At 36.8% G+C, this 21,678-nt stretch overlaps 1 protein-coding gene across 1 annotated transcript in view; it reads left to right on the top strand.

Annotated features, from left to right (window-relative positions):
• The window catches only part of SHANK2 (SH3 and multiple ankyrin repeat domains 2), a 333,770-nt gene that overhangs the window by 95,568 nt on the left and 216,524 nt on the right, over window positions 1–21,678 (top strand). The window contains exon 12 of the mRNA XM_031553489.1: window positions 1,881–1,931. Within this exon, the coding sequence (XP_031409349.1) occupies window positions 1,881–1,931 (51 nt within the window). The remainder of the gene's footprint in view (window positions 1–1,880; window positions 1,932–21,678) is intronic.

Below are 21,678 nucleotides of genomic sequence, written 5' to 3'. Positions count from 1 at the left end.
TTTTTTCCTCAGGTTAAAGCTGTAAAGAACCTAGATAAACTTTTTTTTTTGACAACTCCTACAAATGCCAAAATATTTCCAGTATTTGCTTTTTCTCTTCTTTCTCATTTGAATACCTGTTATTACAGTGAAAAAAGTCAGTTGCCAGTTTTCCATTATGAATTTGTTTTCCTCAGGACTTCCCTTCAAAATTTCAGTCCTACATTGTTGTACCTGCTGCTTAAGCTTTCTGAAAGCTGACAGGAACGAGAATGTCTTTGTTTCTCTGCCTTTAAGGTTAATTTGTTTTACTGGCTAGGACAAATTTCGTCTGCTCCTTTCTTGCACCTCCTTATTCGTCAGTATGTTCCCTCAAAGGATTACTGGGGTATTTGTGCCGCAGGGTTGCTGGTAGGATAGATACAAGTGTTTTTTTTTTTTTTTTTGCATAAATGTGCAATATTTGACACAGTTATATCTGAACACAACGAATTCTATAATAATTGATGCAACACTTACTGTCACCCGTGGTGCACTTGTAGGAAAATGTCTACAAATTTTCCCTTACTGGTTGGATGTCTTAATGTACACTTGTCAGTCCCTGTGGTAGGCAAAAAAGATCAGAACTTGGGTAGTGTCGATCAGTTTTACATTCTACAATGTCAGAAAATTAAAGCACAGCTACTGTTCTTGTTTTCTTGTGGTTAGGCTTAAATTTACAGGGTGTTTATTTGTGATATTTGTGTTATATGTCAATTTGATCTCTAAAATGTCAAAATTCTGGAACTTACACTAAACTATTCTAAGCCATTCTAAACCGAGTGTTTAATCAGAATAGACAAGTATGTAATTTGAAGGCTTCTAAGGAGGTATGTGATGTATCAGTTATATCGGAAAACAATGTTTGATATGATTCCTTCGTGAGTGGGATTGAAAAAATCCTCCTAAAACGTGAGATCATGCTACTGAAACAGACCTATAAAACACAACTCTTCAAAACTTCCAAATATCATTTCAATTTAGGCATCCAGACATGATAAATACATTGTAAAGTGTAAAATTCTGAGCTAAACTTAGCCTGATTGAAAAGACTGAAAACTTGTTTAATCATAGAAATGATACAGTAAACATGACAGAATTGTGCAAATGTTTGAAGAACAGCTCTGGTTTAGTAGTGATGATAATAGAACTCTAAGTATTCTGAAACAGTGCTAAGAGTATTTTGTAAACTTGTTTAGGATTTGATGTAGAAATGCTGAAATTGGTAGTGAAAGATTTGGCAAAAATGCATATCACTTTTTCCTAGTGTCAGATCATATGAGTTCTCAAAATGTAATCAAAGAATAAAAATGAGTCAAAAGAGGAAAAAGTGTGAAAAGAGGAGATTTAAGTTTGGAATAATTACAAATCATGCTATAAATGCCATGTATGATCTCTTTGTGATGGGAGAGCTATGATTCTGAGATCATGGGTGATGGTGTAGTAGTAGAGCCTTGTCCACAGCTGTGAAAAGTAGTCCCTGCCTTTCACATGTGGAACTCAATACATTGGAGGTGAAGCAGGTTTTCTCATTGTTCCAGTCTTCTAAACCTTGTATAGCCATCCTTCTCTGTCCTTAATTACTATCAACACTCTTCATTACCTTCCATTACCTCATTTATCATTGTCATTTTTATCACCTCATTTCATGTGCAAAGTGACAAGGACAGAGAAGTGGAAGAAATGTGGACTCAGTTCCACATCTCCTCTGTTTATTTTGTCCATCTTTTGATTTTTTTTTTTCGAATCACGTCATAAGAACTTCACTTACATAATTCTTCTGCTTTCTAATTTTTCCCCCTAAAATCTAATTCTGACGCCTAACTTTTTGATGTTGCCTTCATTCCTTCCCCTTCTGAAAGGATCCTGCTTCTCATATCCAAGTAGAAGTCCCCGGAATCTGTTGCTCTCAGGTAAGGGTTAAACCACAGTAATTTTTCTGTTTGGGGATAATGGTAGAAGGATCTGATTAAAATTTTTTTTGTTTTTACTCCAAGTGAAGGAAAGTTAACGAAACACAAATGTATTTTAGGAGCTTAGCTGATCATGAGGAAATGCTTCACGAATCACTATCCTGTTATCTTGAGCCTGTTTATGTTGCCAGTAGATGGGTGGAATTGAGAGAGTATTTGTAAGTGATCCTGAACATTTATATTTTCAAAAAAAAGTAATGCAAGTTCTGCCTGATCTCACAGACTTGTTGAAATGACCTTTCAGCCTGAAATCTGTATATAGGTGTATACTCCTATGTAGTTCAGTCTACCTTTATTCCTAGAAAAGCCAGTAAACATGCAGCAGAAAAATGGCAGTACTTAGTTTGAAAATTTCTGCTTAAAATTTAAATGCTATATGGTATGGACAAAATTATCAGTTAATAAACTAATATGTCAGAACAATATGTCTCTTGGAAGAGATTCTCCTGGACAGTAGATTGTTTTAAACTTCAGAACTGCGGAATTGAATTGCACAAGAAATAGGGCAGGTCTCTGCATAATTCTCAGTTTGTCTCCTATTCACTACAGAGTGAATGAAGTGTTTTGATGTGTTTTGGGTTGCTTTATTTCTGCATGAAAACCTTAAAGAATATTGTTTGATTTTGATATTTTTGATGGGTAATAGGAATACTAATTATGTGTAAATATTTTCATAAATATAGATAGGTTTGTATTGTCATTTTGCTTGTTTTTCTAACAGGTTTCTTTTAAGTAAATGTTTTTAACTTTATACAGGTATTTTACTTTGTTTTATTGTATTGATGTTTTAATGTGGTTTGCAATTCAGTTGTTAATAGAAGGACTCCAGATTTCATCTGACAGTATTGGCTGGACCATTTCCAATGTATTAAAGGAATAGCTGCTTAATTCAAAGCCACTGAAAATTAGGCATAAAGGTCCTAATATCCTAATTCTGGAATCTGAGCCAATGGTCCTGGTGTGACATGGAGGTCTGTGAGGTATCTGGATGATTCTTGTCGAGTTCCAAAAATTCTGTGAAATAGAGGAATGCTTCTACCAGATATGAACTCAAAATTGCCATGTTTATTAATGTAACATTTTAATCAAAAACAATTTGGCCAACCAAAGCTTACATAGTTTCCTTCTAGTTTGTCTACAGCGTATTTGTCTGTGGGCACAAGCAGCTGAGTATATGCATATCCTTTTTCTTTTTTAAAGTGAAGTGAGCAACAGAAGCCTTTTTTAGTGTGAGAAAGTTCTCAACATTTTGAAATAAAATGCTTCAAGTATTTTAGCAAACAAAGTATCTTAGGTTTCTCAGTGTCCTTTCTATTATCAGAGGTATAAGCTGATTATCATTTTAGGTGAATTTTGACTGTACTCTTGTGTCATTTATCTCTTTGTGGATTTCAGTTTTGGTAACGGACGTGACTAATAGTTTGCTGCTGGGTCAAAGGAATGGTATTCAGAATTTAATGGTGTTGCAGCAACAAAAAGGTCACAGTCACGGTTTCCAAAATAAATCATGTATGTAGCCTTTTTACTGTAGTAGTGTCTTCTGTATTATGAAAAAAATTTGGAGATAAGTCCATCAAAGTCTTGGTGAGAGGCATTCAATAAGAATACATTTAATTATGATCTTTTATTATTTTTTTTCTCAAAGGAGAAAAAAAGTACTCAGTGAATTAGTTGCACATTGCTATAAGAAGTAGCTGGTATCTAGATTGACATTTATGAAAACTGCCCCTCACTGGTAATATTGATGTACTTGAAAGCTTGGAGTTTTACTGAATGATTTTGACTAAACTAGAGCTGCTTAGAAATTTCATTTATTCTGGGTGAGACTTCAGTATCAGGGAAGCCAAAGCTTTTATGAAAATATCTGATGATCCTTTGTAGAATGGGTTGAGCTGGAAGGGGTGATTAAAGGCCATCTAGTCCAGCTCCACTGCAAAGAACAGGGACATATAAAGCTGGATCAGGTTACTTAGTGTCTCATGGAGCCTGACCTTGAATGTCTTCAAGAACAGGGGATCCACCACACCTCTGGGCAATGTGTTCCAGTACCTCTCCATCTTCCTTATATGGAACATCTTCCTTATACCCAGTCTAAATCTCCCTTCCTTTAGATTAAAACTGTTTTCTCCTGTTCTATCACAACAGAACCTGCTAGAGAGTCTGTCTTCTTCTTATAATCCCACTTTAGGTTCTGAAAGGCTGCTCTCAGGTCCCCTGAGAGCCTTCTCTTCTCCAGGCTGACTAGCCTCAGCCTTCTCAACCTGACCTCTCAGGGAGGCTTCAATCCCTTGGATTATTTGGGTTCTTTTTGAGGCCACCCTCTGAACTGTACTCTGCAATGCCGACTTCTCTATTTGTCCAATGTGATAAATTCTTAATTGTCTCTGGAGACTTGATGGTTCATCTCCAATTTCTTATCATCATTTGCTCATTGTTCCCCTTCAGACTCTGTTCTGCAGTTAGATATCCTTTCAAATGTATATTATGTTAGTCTCATCAAAGTGATGATGTGCTGTGCTGCAACATTAATGTTCTAAGACTCTTCTGAGCCCTACCTAAAATATAGGAAGTTTTCAGTGCAGTTACACTGGGTTGTTATTCTTGATTTCAAGCTATAATGTAGGAACTTCAGAGGTTTTTTTTCCAGTTATTTTTTATTTTTATTTAAACTGTGGTATAACTTTGGATTACAGGTTGTCAGAATCAAATTGTGCTACGTTTTCTTCCATGGTTACAGCCTTTGTAATGAAGTGTATAGATGTACCATGTACTGTTTTTATTAGAAGTTGGAAATTATCTCAAACTGCTTAGTTTTATGACTATTTTTTTTTCTTGTCAGAATCTGCCATGACAATTGCTTAACAAAAAAATTCATATTTTATAGGTTCTTAATTCTACTCTGTCTTTACCTGATAAAATGTTTGTAAATACACTGTATGGGGTGATCGTCTCCCATCTATAGAAGGGGCACTGAGAGTTGATCTAATTCTGAAACCAACAAATATGCAACCTAAGAGAAACTTTGTATAAGTATTTTTTAGGAGGAATGGTTTTGAAAAGGAAATGCTCCACTGGGTTGCAAAACCGATGAGCAAAACTACCAGTCCTGCTTCCTCTAATTCATGCCTTTTCAATATTTTTGGGCTCATTCAGACTCAACTGTTGAGCCATTCCCTAAGCCCGGCAACCTCCCAGAGCAGTGCCTCTTACATCAGCACATTTTGGTCCAGGAGGCATAGTTAGAGCAGAAGTGTGCCTGACTTGTGCCCGTCATCCAGGCATCCCTGCGTGATGGTAGGAAAAGCCCATGAGGGAAATCTGGGTCAACAAGTGCAGCCCTAAAACCAAGGAGCTCAAAACTTGCCTAAAGTCGATTTTATACAGTTCTTTTCAATGTAGCTCTTGGGACAAAATTCTTAATAAATTAAATAAGAAAGATGAACCTTTCAGATGCTAAGGAAGGCATGGTTTCATAACTTATCATTTGAGCAATTTGGAACACTAGATAATTACAAATCATATTCAGTTATTGAAAGCAAATGACAACTTTCCAGTAACAGCTTCAAAGCTGTTTGCTGCCTTCTGTATTTTCAGAGACTTCTCACCATGTAGAAGGAGGGTTACACCAGGACACATCTTTTGATATCATCTGACATTATGCAGTGCACCCATCACATTGCATCATCATTGAAATAAACACTGTTCTGATCATGTCTTTTCCTCCCATTAAAGCTTAATAGCAAAAATGAAATTGCACTTGAGACCAAATGAATTCCTACTAGTTTTTCTTTCACTATGTTTGGTTTCAAATGCTTGATTAAGTTGAGTTGGAAGAAAATTATCTTTGCTGAAATCAGCAGTTCTAATGAACAGTTATGTTTACCCTTTATAACTTCTAGATGTTTAATTTCTCAAAATTTAACTGGAGAAATCAGATGTGCTGAAGATCTGGTATAGCACAGCAGCTAGATGAATGTTATTTTTCCAGCTTACTCTCCTCCTGCAGCATTTTGTGGGGGTGTTTTCATCCTGTGTAGCTTTTTGTGCCTCAAGTATTTCCAGATTCTCCTGGGAGATTTTTTTTCTTCACAGTTCTAATGCTCGTCATTGTCAAAATTTAAATCAGTAATACATTGATGCAATGTATTAAAAGACATGATTGGGATTACCAAATTAAAGAAAAAGAAAACAAATATGAGAATCCTTCTTTGTTGATTGTCCTTTTATGCTTGAATAGAGGCTGAATTCAGGTCAGCACCCAAGTCCTCACATGTTAACAGTAAGTCATACTGTTCATGGTCTGTCTGTATGCCTTTTTTGCCATTGTTTTAGTGGCATGCTTTTTTACTTTGTGTACTTCTCTCTCATTGCATTTGCTTTTGTGTAATATCTGTAGGGAACTTCAGCACTGACTTACACAGTAAAATAGCACGAGTAAATTATTTAAAATAGGTATAGTCACTTTAGTGTGATTTAATAATTAAGAAACCCTTTTAAGAAAAAGGCAGCTCCACAGAGACCTCTGGTTAAGTACTGCAAACTCTCGTTTGCAAACTAGTGGCTCTGACCCAAAGTTTCTGGATTACCATGCTGTTGTCAGCTGTGACAGTGACAGGGAGAGCTTCTCAAACTGCCTGTAGTCCCTGGTGTTTGTTAACCATTTAATGAATGCTACATTTTGACTTGTAGACCGAGGTATGGGAATCCTTAGCGTCAACAAAATTTACAAGTCTGTCTCTTTTTGTTTTATAGCAGTAGTTTTTTAAGTAAAATGAAGTCTCTTTTGAGGCAATTTTCTGGGAATGAGATGTTCAAAAATGAATAAAATATTCCAGGTATGATCTTTTCATGATTTTAAGGGACTGTACTTCTCAGCCCTCTTATCGTGATGTTTGAGTGTATGAAGATGCAAACTGACTATCCTTTTTCCTTTCTAATTACTTTGCAAGTTCAGGACTAAATTATCATTACAAGTTCAGATAGTTAAACGTTACTTGTCTTGCTTTTTTTGTTCTTCTTTTTAAGGAATTGTTTGATAATGCAAATGAATATGACAGCTTGAATCTGTCACTTTAAGTAAACAATATTTTATTAGCAGATTTCTCTATGTATGTGCACATGTATATACAGACATAAAAGTGCTAGTGAATTGATTTCCACATATATAACTATAAATACGTGTGAAGCCCAGTGTAAATAGGAATGTTAGCATTAAGTTTCATTTAGGAAACTATCCAAAGAAAGGTATTGCCTAAGGATATAAAAATATTTTATTTCCCTGAGAAAACAGAGTGGTTGCAATAGAACAGAAAAAATTATCTAATGAAGGCTTTCCATTGATGTTTGCTTCTGGACAGAATTAGAATAGTCAAGCCATACTGCATAAAAGTGTTGAACTTTCTGGGATATGTTTTTGAAATAAATTTTCTTAGATCTAAAGTACTTTAAAAAAAAAACAAACAAACAAAAAACCAGGTATTTTTCTGTAAGGTATAATTTAATTGATTTTTTTTTCTCAATCCTCTCAGAATACTGTGCAAATGAAACATAAGTCAAGAAAGCTTTTAAACACCTGTGAGGAAAATTGCAGTCCTTTTGAATGCTGACTATGATTTCTGTAAGTTATCAGTACAAGTAATGATTTTGTGTAGCAATATAATTCTAAATCTAAGCAATAAGTCAAAGTTATGTTATAAATTTAAATCACCTTTTTTCATCTTCTCACTTTGAAATGGGAAAAGCATTCAAATACTGATGTTTGAAATACAACTGTATCCAATTCTGAAAGTGCCCCTAGAATCACCCAGTAGCCAGCCAAATAGTTATTGACTCATGAACCACAGTGGTGTCTGGGAGTTTGGCTGCGTGAAATGCTTTGTGACCCATTGTAAACTTTCTAATGAACTATCTCCCTCCAGCCTACACATGGAAGAGCTGCAGATCTGTTTTTCTCTTGCTCAGTCTTCCCCTTGAGATTTTTCTGAGACAGCAACTTTTAACAGCCCCGATCATTCGCCTATGGGTGTACTGCGTTACCATTCCAAGTGTACCTACAGGATGTTGATAAACGTAACAATTTTATTAACTATGGTTGAAAGCTACATGAATAAGGTATGAAAAATGCTGAATCTTTATAGATACTGGATGCCTGATGGTGTAGAAAGGTATATTTTATGTTTTCTTTTTTAAACTGGTTGTATGCCTGTCTCCCACTGAGGCATATATTTTAGAATTCAGTGAAATGGACACCGAAAATGTTTTGTGGTAAATCTACCATCCATTAGCATCAGTGCATTTGTGATCACTTTCCACTATTTAATGCACTGGCAAGCTGGCATATCCTGAAAATGAGTAGAGACTTCTCAAGTAGAGTATTGTGAGTAAACTTGTTAACTCTAGTGTAATGCTTGCCTTGCTGTATCCTTCTGGCTCTTCAAAAATCCTGGGTAAACCATTTTTTCCTTTTGTTCTTTGCTCTGGGAGTGGTGCAGAAATACCCAAGTCCAAAATACTTCTGCTCTGTGCTTCCCACATTCAGCAAGTGGTTATACTGTTTAAACACATAGTATCTGTGTTCTTTTAAAAAAAGAAAATAAAATTGTTTTAATGTCCTTTCTAGCTTATTATGAACATTAATTTTTAATGTCTGTTGTTTAGTAATTAGTAAGATCCTTACTAATGCTTAATAAAAGTTTGAATAGAAACAAACTGTTTTCTATTCCTCTCATACCTTTATTCTCCTTGTAACCTTGAGGATTTCAGGGTCTTAGTTCTCCTGATCATGTCTGAAATCCCAGTAGCTGTGCATGGCCTAAATGAATGCATGCAAAAACTGACGGTTTCAATCATCCTTCTCATGGAATAGAAAAACTAAGAATGTGATCTTGCCTCATGATTAGCATTCTTGTATTCTCCTAGTTTCTGTGTCTTTCTAGCCACTAATTTCTTTCCATGGAAAATACAACAGATACAAAGCACTTAATAACATAATTTAATAGAGCAATTTTTCAGCTACACAGCACTATTTTTTTTATTTTTTTTCAGCATAGTCACCAGCATCATTTTTGTGTTTTCACCATTGGTGAACAAGAACCTGCAGGGCATGTTCATACAAGTCTGCACTAGTGGAAGGGACCCACTGTTTTAGAGCTGCTGTGATGTGATATTGCTAGAAAAATGCTACTCATGCAGTCTATTCATCATCAGATCAAACAGAGAAAAGTCAGAAGATTCCAAGTCTGGACTATACGGTGCATATGGTAGGGCAGTCAAGCTAAGAAAGGAAATGTTATTTGCGGTTTTCAGACAGGTATGGGGCTTGGTGTTATTGTGTTTCAAGAGCAAGGTTGTGCTGCTCTGAGAATTCAAGCCTTAAGCTTAGATGGTATTGTGATGCAGCAGAGTTCATAATCTGTCAGGGTTCCATGAAGTCCAGGAGGATCGCCCCTTTACTCTTACAAAACAGACTGCACCTCATTTTACTCACAGAATGCTGTCTCTTGAACTTTTTCTTTGGTGGGAAATTCACACATGACCTCTTTGTGGACTGCTGTTTTGATTCTGGTTCATAATGGTCACACCTCTCATCACCAGTAATGATGCAAGCTGTCACCTTCAGCCTCATATTGGTTCAATAGGTCCTGACAAACTTGCATATAGTGTTCTTTCTATTCCCGTGTGAGCATTTGGAGGACCTTGGTGCAAACTTTGCAATAGTCCAGCTGTGCCACCATCATACTCAGCTCTGGATACAGTTTCCTGCTCATAACCCACCAATTCCTGCAGGTGGGTTCATTGAGATGTTCCTCATTTTGTGGTATGACAGCTGTGTGTGGCCATCCAGAAGGTGGCTCGTTTTTCATGTTGCTGTTACCATTGATGAAATATACCACCTGCTGTGTCACTGTGCTCACATCCATTGGTTGTTCTCCATAAACATTCAGCAAATGTCAATGATTGTCAGTGGGTGCCATTTTTTCCCTTATGGAGGAATTCATTGATGCACCTTTGCATCATTCTCACTTCCATGTCAGACTGCCCCACTGCTGTTATCTGTTCATATGCTGCCGTATCACCAGCATCTTTCTCTGATGTTGTGGCCAACATAATAACGTAGGATGTGTTACTTTCGGGGCTGCCCTCCTAGTAGCAAACTAGATGCGTCTTAGTTTGCTATTTAATTTTTTTAAAAATCACTGTTTTTTGAGAAGTTACTGAAGTCAAAGTACTTTGCAATGCTGAGAGACCACAAACTCATTGCATTTGTACTCCAATTTAGTCAGAAATACCTGTCTGTGACTATTACCATAAGTACTAAATTTCTGCTTCCTTCACTATTCTTTTCTCCTTTTTCACATTTTTTTCATAGGGTTTGAAACTGTTCCCTGAATTTTCTCTTATTTATCCTTATATTCCTGTTTAATAACTTCAGCCATCTTTCACAGTCTCCTTACTGAAGTTCATTCATTGCTGGAGCTGTGATGTGGTTTTCTGCCAGCCAGTTTTCTAAAGTGCTCATTCTGATGTTATTTTTTTGTGTTGTTAAGTGCTTATGGGATCAATTCATTACTGCTAATCCAATCTCTCTCTCTATCCTTTTTTCCCCCTCTTTTCTCTCCTCTATTTTATGCATGCTTTTTCTTTAGTGTTCCCTATAGTGAAGAACCATTGCTTGTTGGTAGTTTTTCTTCTTTTGTCACTGATTCTAAGCATCACTGATAGTAGGAAGGTCCTGAAAATGCAGAATATTGGTAGATGTGAAGTAATAATGTTGTAAAATCCAAAAAAATTACCACCAACAACAGGACTTCAGTCAGGAGACAGCTCAATTTTCCCCTTTTTTTCCTGTAAAAGAGAGTGGCAGAATAGATAAAGTTCAATTGCCTTCACAGCCAAAGTTTTTCATGGCGAGAGGATCCATAGCAACAATAGCGCTGACAGTTCAGACTTACAAGAAGCACAGATAACAGTTAAAGTTTGTTGGTAAGGCTCTTTAAAATAAGATTGTCACTAAGACAGATGAGAAGAAATAATTTGTTTCATTTATGATGTTATTTACCACTAACAACAGATATTTTCAGATAATTTGTCAATTAATGACCAGGATTTCTCATTTAATGTGTTCTAAAAAATCCAAACAAACTGTAAATGCTGTGTACTCTTGATCGTGTAATCTGAGAAAATAACTATGTAAAAGTCTGCCTATTGTTTTACATAATGGAGTGCAGTGTTAGTTAAAAATAAATTACTAGTTAATATTTTGAACCTCACCCACTGAAATATAGATGACATTTGAATAATGAATAGAAGACTCATTGAGTTGTTCTGCTGCAGTCTTGCTCTGGAGAGTAAACTTCACAGAGATTTCTGTCTGTGGTTGTGAAGCTTTTCACTCTTAGTCTGCAGACCGTTCCACTTGCTTGATGGATCAAAGAAGCAAAGTATTTTTCTCTATGTATTTTACTAGAATATATGACAACACTAGAGGTAGGGATGAACTGCTCTGCTCCTTAAAGCTTTTTGATCAAAATGTGACTTGTGAGCATAGCCGTGGAGAGCTGTCTTGCAGCTTTTCTGGCTGGAAGGTGCCAGTATCACATCCTGTTTGCTCCTTCCAGTTGTGTGCTTAAAGAAATCTACAAACTGTGATTGTTTATTGGAATGGGAGAGGGAGGGAAGAAGTAAAGTTGTCTACACCTTTTTTTTTTTTTCCTGCTACTTCTGAATACTTTTTGTGCTTTTCTACTTTTCTATTTTTCTAGTTATTTTACTGTTTCTGTAGCTCTGGAGTGGCCCTCAATTTCATATCAATAAAACTCCTTTATTTTTTGACCGATATTTTAGTTCTACTATAGTTCATACACCACCCTTATTGGAACTAGAATTGAAGCAATTGTTTCAGCAGTTTTTTTTCTGTTTATTCATTAACTAACAAGCTGTGGAGTAAAACAATTTTTTTTTTTTTTCTAAGCCAGTATCAAAACTCGGTGACTGTGAATGATTTAAGATCTTGCTCAAAACATTCACCTATTGTAACCTTTCCTATATAAATTCAAATCACTAACTAGTCACTCCTGCATCCTAATTAATTACTGTATTTCTCTTCCTTGCTATGTGGTTTGATATTTGTGGTTTGATATTCAGAAACTGATATTTTGGATAAGGAGTTGCTTAGAGTCTCCTTATACCTCCATGTAATGTACAGTCTCCAAATCTATGTTACTTACTTGGTTATATATTATACAGAATACCCTTTCAAGAGTTGTTGAACTGTTATTCCTAAGTATCTTAAAGCTGTAATCCATTTTCATTTTCTCCACTGAAAATCTTTTTCAAATTGTATGTCAGATTTGTAAGCAGTCACTGGACTTTCCCTGTATTTTCTTCCTATCTTCCAGTCCTTCCATTGCCATTCATACTTTTTTCCTGACCTTAAAAGCATCTATGCATCCTATTTATTTTTCCTTTATCTTTACAGTTAGTAATTCTGTTGATGTTGCTTGCAGCTTCCCAACGTAAAGGAAAAGCGGTCATACCAAGGGGAACTTAGGTTATATCATTTCTAAACTTCTTGTCAAATTGTAGACCAGTAGGAAGACTTAATGGAAATTTTACTTTTGCAGTGATTTTCTCCAAATTCATAGATTACCATTTATTCTTGGTTTGTTCTCCTACCGTTCCACTGATAATCATCGTTCAGCTGAGGAAGTGGTTTCTGGATTCCTTTTCTGACCGCAGCTGAAAACATGGAATGGGGATGTGAATACTTTTTGGATGTGTTTCCCTTGTCTGTTGTGATAGAGGCTTCCTACGGGCTGTTGTTCTCTGTAGGTTGCTCGGAAGCAGAGAAATCATCTAAGGGCTGCTTGCAGAATTGATGCATCATGAGTTTCTGGTGGACAGCGTCCAGTGTCCACTAGTCAAGCTGAGTGCTGGTCTTTGTTTCGTTTCAGGTTTCTATTATAAACATTATTAAATAAAAAGATATTGCAACTCATTTGAATTCATTTTTTCAGCTGAAGCTTTCTAATGTAATACGTGTTCTATATTACTATGTCTGTTCTTATTCTTCATTTTTACTTTGATTCATGTTTTTGTTGTTTTTGTTTTTATTTTGCTTATAAAGACACGCCTATTATTTCCATACCTGATATTCTGCCTCAAAGTATATGAGTACAATCATCATTAACTTGGTTTAGGTGATGTTTCTGTAGAGGAGAACAGGCTGGATAGTGGGTGTTCACTGGCAAATGATGATTCCTGTAATGAAAGTGTTTGTGGATACATATAGTATTTTCACATATACACAGGTAATACTACCATCAGAAATTATTTCCTTGCTAACCACACAGTCTGAAATTATTCTGAAACATCAAAAATCTACCTGAAATGCTGCTGTGGCTTAGTAGATGATAACATGCAATTTGCTCATTTGTACAGTTCCTCTCCTTTTTCAGATCCCGTTCTTTTTTAGGGATGTGCAATGCCTTTTCCTACTTTATTTATACCACTTCTAGTCCGGAAGAAAGCAGAGTTATTTTGGAACTTGAACATGGAATTCATATTTTATTGTAGTACTCATGATGTCCGGGGGTGTGACTGCCAAATAATATCCAGAATGCTTCTATTTTCATAGTAATATCTTGGATGTCAGCCATACATTTTCCACTGAATTAATGAATATCATGAGGCTACACCTACTACTTCTGTCAGAAATGCAAGAAGTAGCAATATTTCTGAAATGGTATGCACACAAGATTACTTTTTGGTAATGGGCTTTAAGCTTGCACCATGTTTGTTCTTTTAATTAGTCTTACCTGTATAAACAAGAATACTTTTTCATATTCTTGTTACAGAAAATCTCCTAAACTCAGCTATTGGTGCACCATTGTAAAACTTAACCTGCAGTCCAAATGAAGAAACAGGATACAGTAGCAAAAAAACCAAAACCAAAACAAACTAAAAAGAACACAAAAACCAACAACCTTACCTCAACACTTTCAAATATTTTAAAATACAAGTGATATTGTCTTGAACAAATAGTAGGCTTAGTATTATTGGTAATATTACTTCAAATGTTAATCTACCTCAAAAGTGCTCCAGTGAGCAAGCCTTCCTTTCTCAATGGGATTAACCACTGAGAATGTTACGAACGTTACAAACACCTACATATTTGTACAAAGGCAATCCCCTGCTATAGCAGATACATTCTTTTTTTTTTAATCCTTTCTTATTTAGACCGGCATGATTCATTAACAGTTATTTTTGGAACAGAGAAATGTAGGCTACTAATGTAATTTTAAATGCTGTTATTTTAAGGAATGTCAGCTATGTTTTAGTTTCTTCTTAAGACAAAATGTCTAAATGGGACTAAGGATAGTGAGAAAATTATCAGCTTAAATTATTGGGCTTTATTTTTTCAAAGATCCTGCTTGATGGCATAACTTTAGGTAGAGCTTCTTTTCTTCTATTTAGAACATATATTTTGAGGAGTGAATTGTTGCATGCCATAAGTACTGTCTAAGTATAGGTAAGACAAAGACAAGAGAAAGTTTGCAGTGGGAGACTGTACATAGGTAACAAAAATGTGTATCCTCTCACTAGCTAAAAAAAATTTCCTCAGTGCTTGTAGTGCTAGGTCTACTTTGAAACTGAGTTGATGACAAAAATGGGTAGTTCTTGCAGATTCTTGAAAGGGACAGCTCTTAAGAGAGTCTGTTGTGAGAGGATAAGGGAAAATGGTTTCAAACTAAAAGAGGGAGATTTTGTCTGGATACAAGATGCAGAGTATAAATTTGTCATTTGCCCTACAGTAACTTAGGAGTGACTATGTCTAAGAAACACTTGAACTGGAGATGGGCTATCAAGTTGGACTTCAGTACCATCCCTATGTACCTTGTTTTATCATCTAGACTTCTGCAAAAAAAAACCTGAAATGTTGTCAGAAAGGGTGGATGTGTTTTATGTCTGATAATCTGGAGGAATAGTGCCAGAAGTTACGGAGCCTGGAGAATCAGACCCAACTGACTGATACAAACAATAGTACAAATAGGTTTATCCAGCCTGCCTTGCTCCAGCAAGTACCTTTGTCTGTAAAAATTGTATTAGGGTAACACACTTGCCTGTGGAATGCTGTCTGACCGCGTTGGCGATTAAATATTTTGCAATTTTTTTCAGATGGAGAATTTTTTTTCCTCATTGGTTGCAATAGACACTTTTCAGTTATGGAAATGATGTTATTCTAAATAAAACTGACAAGATCCACCAACACTTTTGGAAGCACAGATGCTTTGTCCCACTATTTACTAAAGAGGTTCACACTTAGATTAAAGCAGTGAAATCAAATCACTGAATAAATCCTGGAACAACATAATGATTTAAGGAATTTGTTGAGAGCTTTTGGTAGGAGGAAAGTTAACAAAGGCAAAATTAGACTGTTTTCTGTACAACACCAGAACACAAAAGCAGCATGCAATCCAGTATTGGTTCATTTGTTTTTCGAAGTGTATTGTGCAGATTCATTTGTCTTTTTCTTTTCTGCCACATGAGACAGCAGCCCACAAATTTGTGTACTGCATCCAAGGCCTATCTGCATCAGCTGTGAAAAGAAGCATCAGGCATATTTCTTTTAGGAGCTACCAGCTATGAAATTCTCCTGTCTAAATGATACTGATTTTTTTTTCTTTTTTTTTTTTGCTGCTTGAACTATATGAATTGGGAAATGCACAGCCCCTGATGTTAAATTATAATTTTCCAATTCAGTCTATTCATAATGCACTTAGTTTCTCGTGTAATTCAATGAGTCTGAGTGGTGGTGCACCAGGACTAGATTTCTTGATGTATTAGCAGAGAAAATTGCACCATCCTTTCCTCAGCTTCTTTAAAGAGCAGAAGAATATGTAGTGGCTAAATAAAACAAGTCTTTCTGTCCAGATGCCATGGTGGTTATTGATCTCTTGTTTTGATGACACATTTAAGTAGCTGGTAACTGATAATCCACTTCTGTGTAAGAGTGAACAATTTTGGTTCAGTAGAATGAACCAATTCTAATTGGTACTGAAGTCAGGGCAGTCCATATTTAAAGAAATGCCATTAAGATGTAATCCAGACAGTTAAAACAAGTAGTTTACTGATTTAACTCTAAATTCTTTTTTTTTTTAAACATTTATAAGAACTATTTACTTTTTATATTTTTTTCTCCCATGGTCATATTACAGTGGAAAGGTATAGGTATTTCCAAACAGCCAAGGAAATTTGCTATTTCTTATATTCATGCACAAATACATTTAGAACAGGATTTGATGTTCCTTCCAACCCAAGTATGGGATAGAAATAGAAGGCTGTGAGTATAAAACCTTTAGAAATCATTGGCAACTCTGAGCTGATCTCTCCATGCTTCATCTCTGGATCATATCCTGAAGAAACAGAACTTTGTAAAATATGGGTTTGTATTTAGGTAAGTGCCTTTTCTTTAAAGGACAGTACCTGTTAAGAATGAAAGTGAGCCATACATTATTCAAATATGCTGCTTTCTTTGACATCGCTGGTGGATTTCAATCATATTTTAAATTTCTGTTTCAGCTATTGTAGCATTCTCTCATTACCTTTGCTTTTCTCTCTCTTTAAGCTACTACTTACAAGACGTTTCCTTCATTACTGGTCATTGTTTCCTCCCCACTTGCAGCCTTGCCCATGAAATAAGAGGGTTTCATTTTCCCACATTTTAAGTCTCCATTGTTCTGTGTCTGTCTGCATCCCAACCCAGATTTCCCACACAACTTCAAGCAGCAGAGCAGCTACCTATTCTTTGGGACAGAGGTTTTATTTTACTTCTAAGGTAAATTCTGGTGTGTGCACCTGTAGTTGCCTTGAGCCTGGTAATTAGAAAATTAAAAAAAAAAAAGTGAAACCCCGTGATTTTCAAGTTCTCCTGTAACACAGTTTCTGAACCCATTATCTTCTAACCCAGCAAGGAGATTTCAGACATTTGCTCTGACATGTACAAAGTTTTAAGTGATACTTAGCAATTTTAACATGTAATATTCTTGATGTGTAAGCATCTGAAAGTAAGTCTTGCAGTCAGCATTCCTGCCTTCTGCAGAAGCATGCAGATCTTTAATGCTGCTCCTGCATAACTGCTGTAATCCCACCGAATCTTATGGAAGCCTTATTTTTAATCATGTGAGTATTGTAAGAAAGAGGGGTTGATTTTCATTTCCCATGGTATTAAGCTCATGCAAGTGCGGCAACTGTATACTCACTGCCTTTGGAAATCCTTTGAAATGTACCCAAAAACATGTGCACCTCACATGCTGAATTATTAAAAATCTTTCAAAAGCATCAATTGAATAAAGGATTTTCTGCAGAACTGGAGATCCAGCGGTGGCCAGTTCATTCTATTGCACAAGTTATGCCTCTAGAAACAAACCTTGTGCACAGCCGTGGATTTTGCTGCACGTCTGAGAATCTTTTTAACTACTTGTTTTGGCTGTTGTTTTTAAACACAGTTCTGTGAATGTGCCATGTTCCTCATGAGAGTAAAGTGAGGCTGGCCCTTGTCAAACAGTAGACTTTAGGGACAGCAATGTAAGATACATGCCAGGTGATGGAAGGGAAGTCTGGCACATGGCTATGTAACTTTCACTGCTATATTCTGTTTTTCTTTCTACTTCTAATTGATAACTCTTGCCATCTGTTCCCGATCCATCCCTCTGCTGTCCTTTCCTACACACTGTTTCCTGCCCTTGTTCTACCCTTCAGACTTGGACAGCTTGCCTGAAGTCTGCTAACCTGTGCTGATGGACACAGATAGTGGCTGAGTAGGGAGAAGTCCCTCCCAGTGGTGACAGAGAGACTAAGGTTAGGTACAGCTGGGCTCTTCAAGCATTTGCGTGGGCTCAGATGCTCCTCTCTCAGGGCTGTTATAACTGCAGCCTCCTGAATGAACTCAGACGTTTTACAAAAAATAAAACAACATGGTGTGATGAAAGAGGTTCAGTTGTTGCCCTAAGAAGAGTTCCTTCTGAAGCTACGCTGTGGCGTTGTAGGATAAGTAAGCAAGCTAGAAGTACTGGCTTTTTTGTTTTCTGTTTTGTACTCTGCAGTCTGTATTTGAATCTTTTTGTACTTTACAGTCTATATTTGAATCTGTCTTTTCTCATCTAACTCTCCCCTTGGTGGCTTAGCATACGGGAAGCCTATTTTATAGTGGAGAGAAATTTATTTATATATGTGAAGAACTGTATTTTTAACAAAAACCTAGATGGTTATATGAGTTGAAGGGATTTTTTTCTGTTAAGAACTCAAAAATGGGCAAAACCTAAAAAGAATGAAAATGATAATTATGAGTGTTCTGCCATTATCTCAGAAGCGCTTGCTCTTGGTGGGAAGATGAAGCAAGGGCATAGATTTGGTCAAACGTATCATTTTTCAGTTGTTCATGAAGTTCTTAAATGTAGACCTCAAAAAAATATGTAAGTCACTATTTTGCATTGATTTCCAATGGAATCTAGGGACTGAGGTACAAAGAAAAATTTGAGAAACTGATGTTACCAACATACAAAAAAGGCCAATCAAAGTTAACTTTGGAGCCCGTGTTTTGATTTATGCTTGAGGGCCTCTTTGCAGAAGTAGCTCCATGCAGAGCCCATGGATGTCTTACTGAGAACCTACAGAATATGTAAAGGGGAAAAAAGAGTGTTAGGGCTTACCTCTCTTGCACTTGTAATGCTCTTCATGATTTTTAGATTATAGCTGCTATAGTTTGTGGGTTATATTATTGTGTGCTGATGCAGACAAATGATTAGTTCTTTTATGTTGAGCTAACGATACCGAGGCTATCATTGTAAGGCAGCAAAAATCCTTCTGGAAAAGGTGGAAGTTGCTGGAATGTTTTCTTTATTACCTCCCCCACACTACAGATTTTAGGACTTCGGTTAAAACAAGCAAATTCTAATAAGCTATTAGTGACAATCAGTAAACATCAGAAACTGCAGCTGCAAATAGTTCGCTGACTTCCTTGATTGTCATATTTTCCAGTTGTACAATAACATTTATTGCAGTAGGATCTGCCATGGAGGAAGAAATCATATTTCCTTCAATTTCCTTCAATGAGAGAAAGAGAGACAGTTAAATGGAATAAAATGATCATTCATCTGATGATGTATCTGATAGTGTAGATAGGAAAGAGTTCCTACAATTTCCATGAAACTCAATAATTTCAAGTGACTTTAATACTTTTTTTTAATGTTTTTATAACACTGATTAGAAACCTCTAGGTGATGAAATGCTGGAGCTCCAGTGAGAATCTAATAAAAATACCCCCTGGGATTGATTTTGATTGACCACGGTTGCCTGCCTGTTTTTATTTTTCTGTATATGAACCGACAGGAAGAAGCACAATAGAGTTAACACTTTCCTAGCCTAACTCTTGCAGTTAAGTACTTAGGATACCATTAAGTTGAAGCACTGACACCCACACGTAGGAAGATGTAACCTGAAGATGAGGCTCCCATGATTCTATATTAGCAGCACCTTGTCAGCAAAGTGTCCAGGGCTGAACGTATGGAGGCAGGGGTTTTGATCTTTCCCTAGGCATCTGTTATGTAATTATCTCTTAAAATCTAAGGGGGAGGGGGAGGTGTCAATCTATGTTATACATAGTCAATAAAGAGCATTCACCTATGTTGTGTAAAGCTGATTCCAGTGCATGTCTGTGGAAATCTCTACTCTGTGGGCATTGCAGCAGTGCTGAGTTCTCTCAGCCCCATCAATAATCAAAATCCAAGATGTCCGTCTCCCCTGAGGCCAACATGAAGTCCCCTTCTGTCCACCTCTCACTGCTGGAACTCTACAACATCTTGAGGTTTTCTGTAGACCTCACTAGCCCTCACTCACTGTTGACTATGTTTAGTTAGAAAGTACCATGGAAATGTGAAACATTACTAATAATCCTTTGTCATTCATGGCTCCAAGTGAAATCGATGAGATTGAATGGAGTTATGTGAAGTGGGAGTTGGCCTCTTCTCCCAGGTGATAGGACAAGAAGTAATGGCTTGAAGTTCCGCCACTGGAGGTTCAGATTGGATATTAGGAAAAACTTCTCTGAGAGAGTGGTGAGGCACTGGAACAGGGTGCCCAGAGAGGTGGCAGAGTCAGAGGCTCTGGAGGTGTTCAAGAACCGTGTAGATTTTGTACTGAGTAATTTGGCTCATGTAGGCATGATGAGGATGTGTTGGTGGTTTGAATAGATGATCTTAGGTGTCTTTTCCAATCTGAATGATTTTGTGATTCTTTTATAAAGGGTAACACACAGAAGTTCGTAATTCAAATTAGTGACATAGGTCTCCTCGTGTAAGTAGTTCTTGTTCTGGAAACAATACTGATTCGTCTAGAGAGCTAACAAATACATCTGCTTATAAGATGGTAGAAAAAGGCTTCAGACTTATTCTTTAGAAAGCTTTACATCTTTTTAAAGTTAAGAAAAAGTTATTTTTGTCAAATACAGATGTTTAAACTTATATGCATATTTTGTATTCAGTATCTCTTGTAAGCTTTCCACATTATGAGCACAGTGAAAAAGAAATTGAATCAAATTGTGCAATTACATTAATTTAGAGAAATATTATTTTCATTAGAAATTAAGAGCTATGCAAACACTGGAATGTTAAATGAAGTTTAAATGATTGAATTCATTTATGCTTACTAATTCTTTTCAGTTTTGCTTAATATGATGTCACCAAGCATATGGAGGTTGAATCCATTTAAGTGATTTATCTTCTGTCTTTCTTGAAGCTGTTTTCTCAGTTAGAAAAAGACCAACATTTTCAAAATAGATGCATTAGCAGTCAGCAGAGGTGTCTGAGGTGGAATACATGTTTATTAACTACTGTGTAGTTTATACAGTTTGAGTATGGTTTTCTACTCTGGGTAACTCATGTTCAAAGCAGAAAACTTCCTGTTCTTAGCTGTTTCACTGTTGGTTCTGCTAGAGTTCTGAGGGGCTGCTTGCACTACCCCTGCTTCCTCCCTGTCAATATGCCTGTGCATTGCAGGCTGCTATGTTTCCCTGCAGGATTTTTGCCAGAATTATTGTATCATATCACAGAATGGCTTGGGTTGGAAAGGACCTTAAAGATTATCGAGCTCCAACCACCCTGCCATGAGCAGGGCTGCCCCCCACCAGATCAGGTTGCCCAGGGCCCCATCCAACCTGGCCTTCGGCACCTCCAAGGATGGAACGGTGCACTACAAGCTGCACATACAACATGCTTATTTATTTTGTGGCATCTGCGTGAAAGTTAGAGAAATGGCACAGTCAAATTTTAGTATTTTGCCCTGTGCAGAAAGGGATTCTGTTTTAATTTGGTGTAGTCACCGCAGCAAAGGGGAGTGGGAAGTTGCTGGTGCTGATAGCTATCTGTGTCAGGCTGGAATATAGGCCAGCTCCAGCTACTCTGGTTAGTGGCAGTTTTGTGTAATGCCTCACTGTAGTCAGTGCAGGCAGCTTGCTGCTTTGATTTGCTTTTCACTTTTCCTTCCAAGCACCGCACTCAGCAAGCAAGCAAACACTGAAACCAAAGGGTGCCTGTAAGCCCTGCGGGTCAGCCAGGCAAGTTTGCGAGCTGAGCATGTTAGTGCTCATGAAGCAGCTCCCAGCTCTTCCAGAGCTCCCTGCCACTGGCAGCAC

Source organism: Meleagris gallopavo, chromosome 5 (assembly GCF_000146605.3).
Source record: "Meleagris gallopavo isolate NT-WF06-2002-E0010 breed Aviagen turkey brand Nicholas breeding stock chromosome 5, Turkey_5.1, whole genome shotgun sequence".
Classification (NCBI taxonomy): domain Eukaryota; kingdom Metazoa; phylum Chordata; class Aves; order Galliformes; family Phasianidae; genus Meleagris; species Meleagris gallopavo.
The sequence above is the reverse complement of the archived record's forward strand: the minus strand, read 5'-3'. Positions and strand labels throughout refer to the sequence as shown.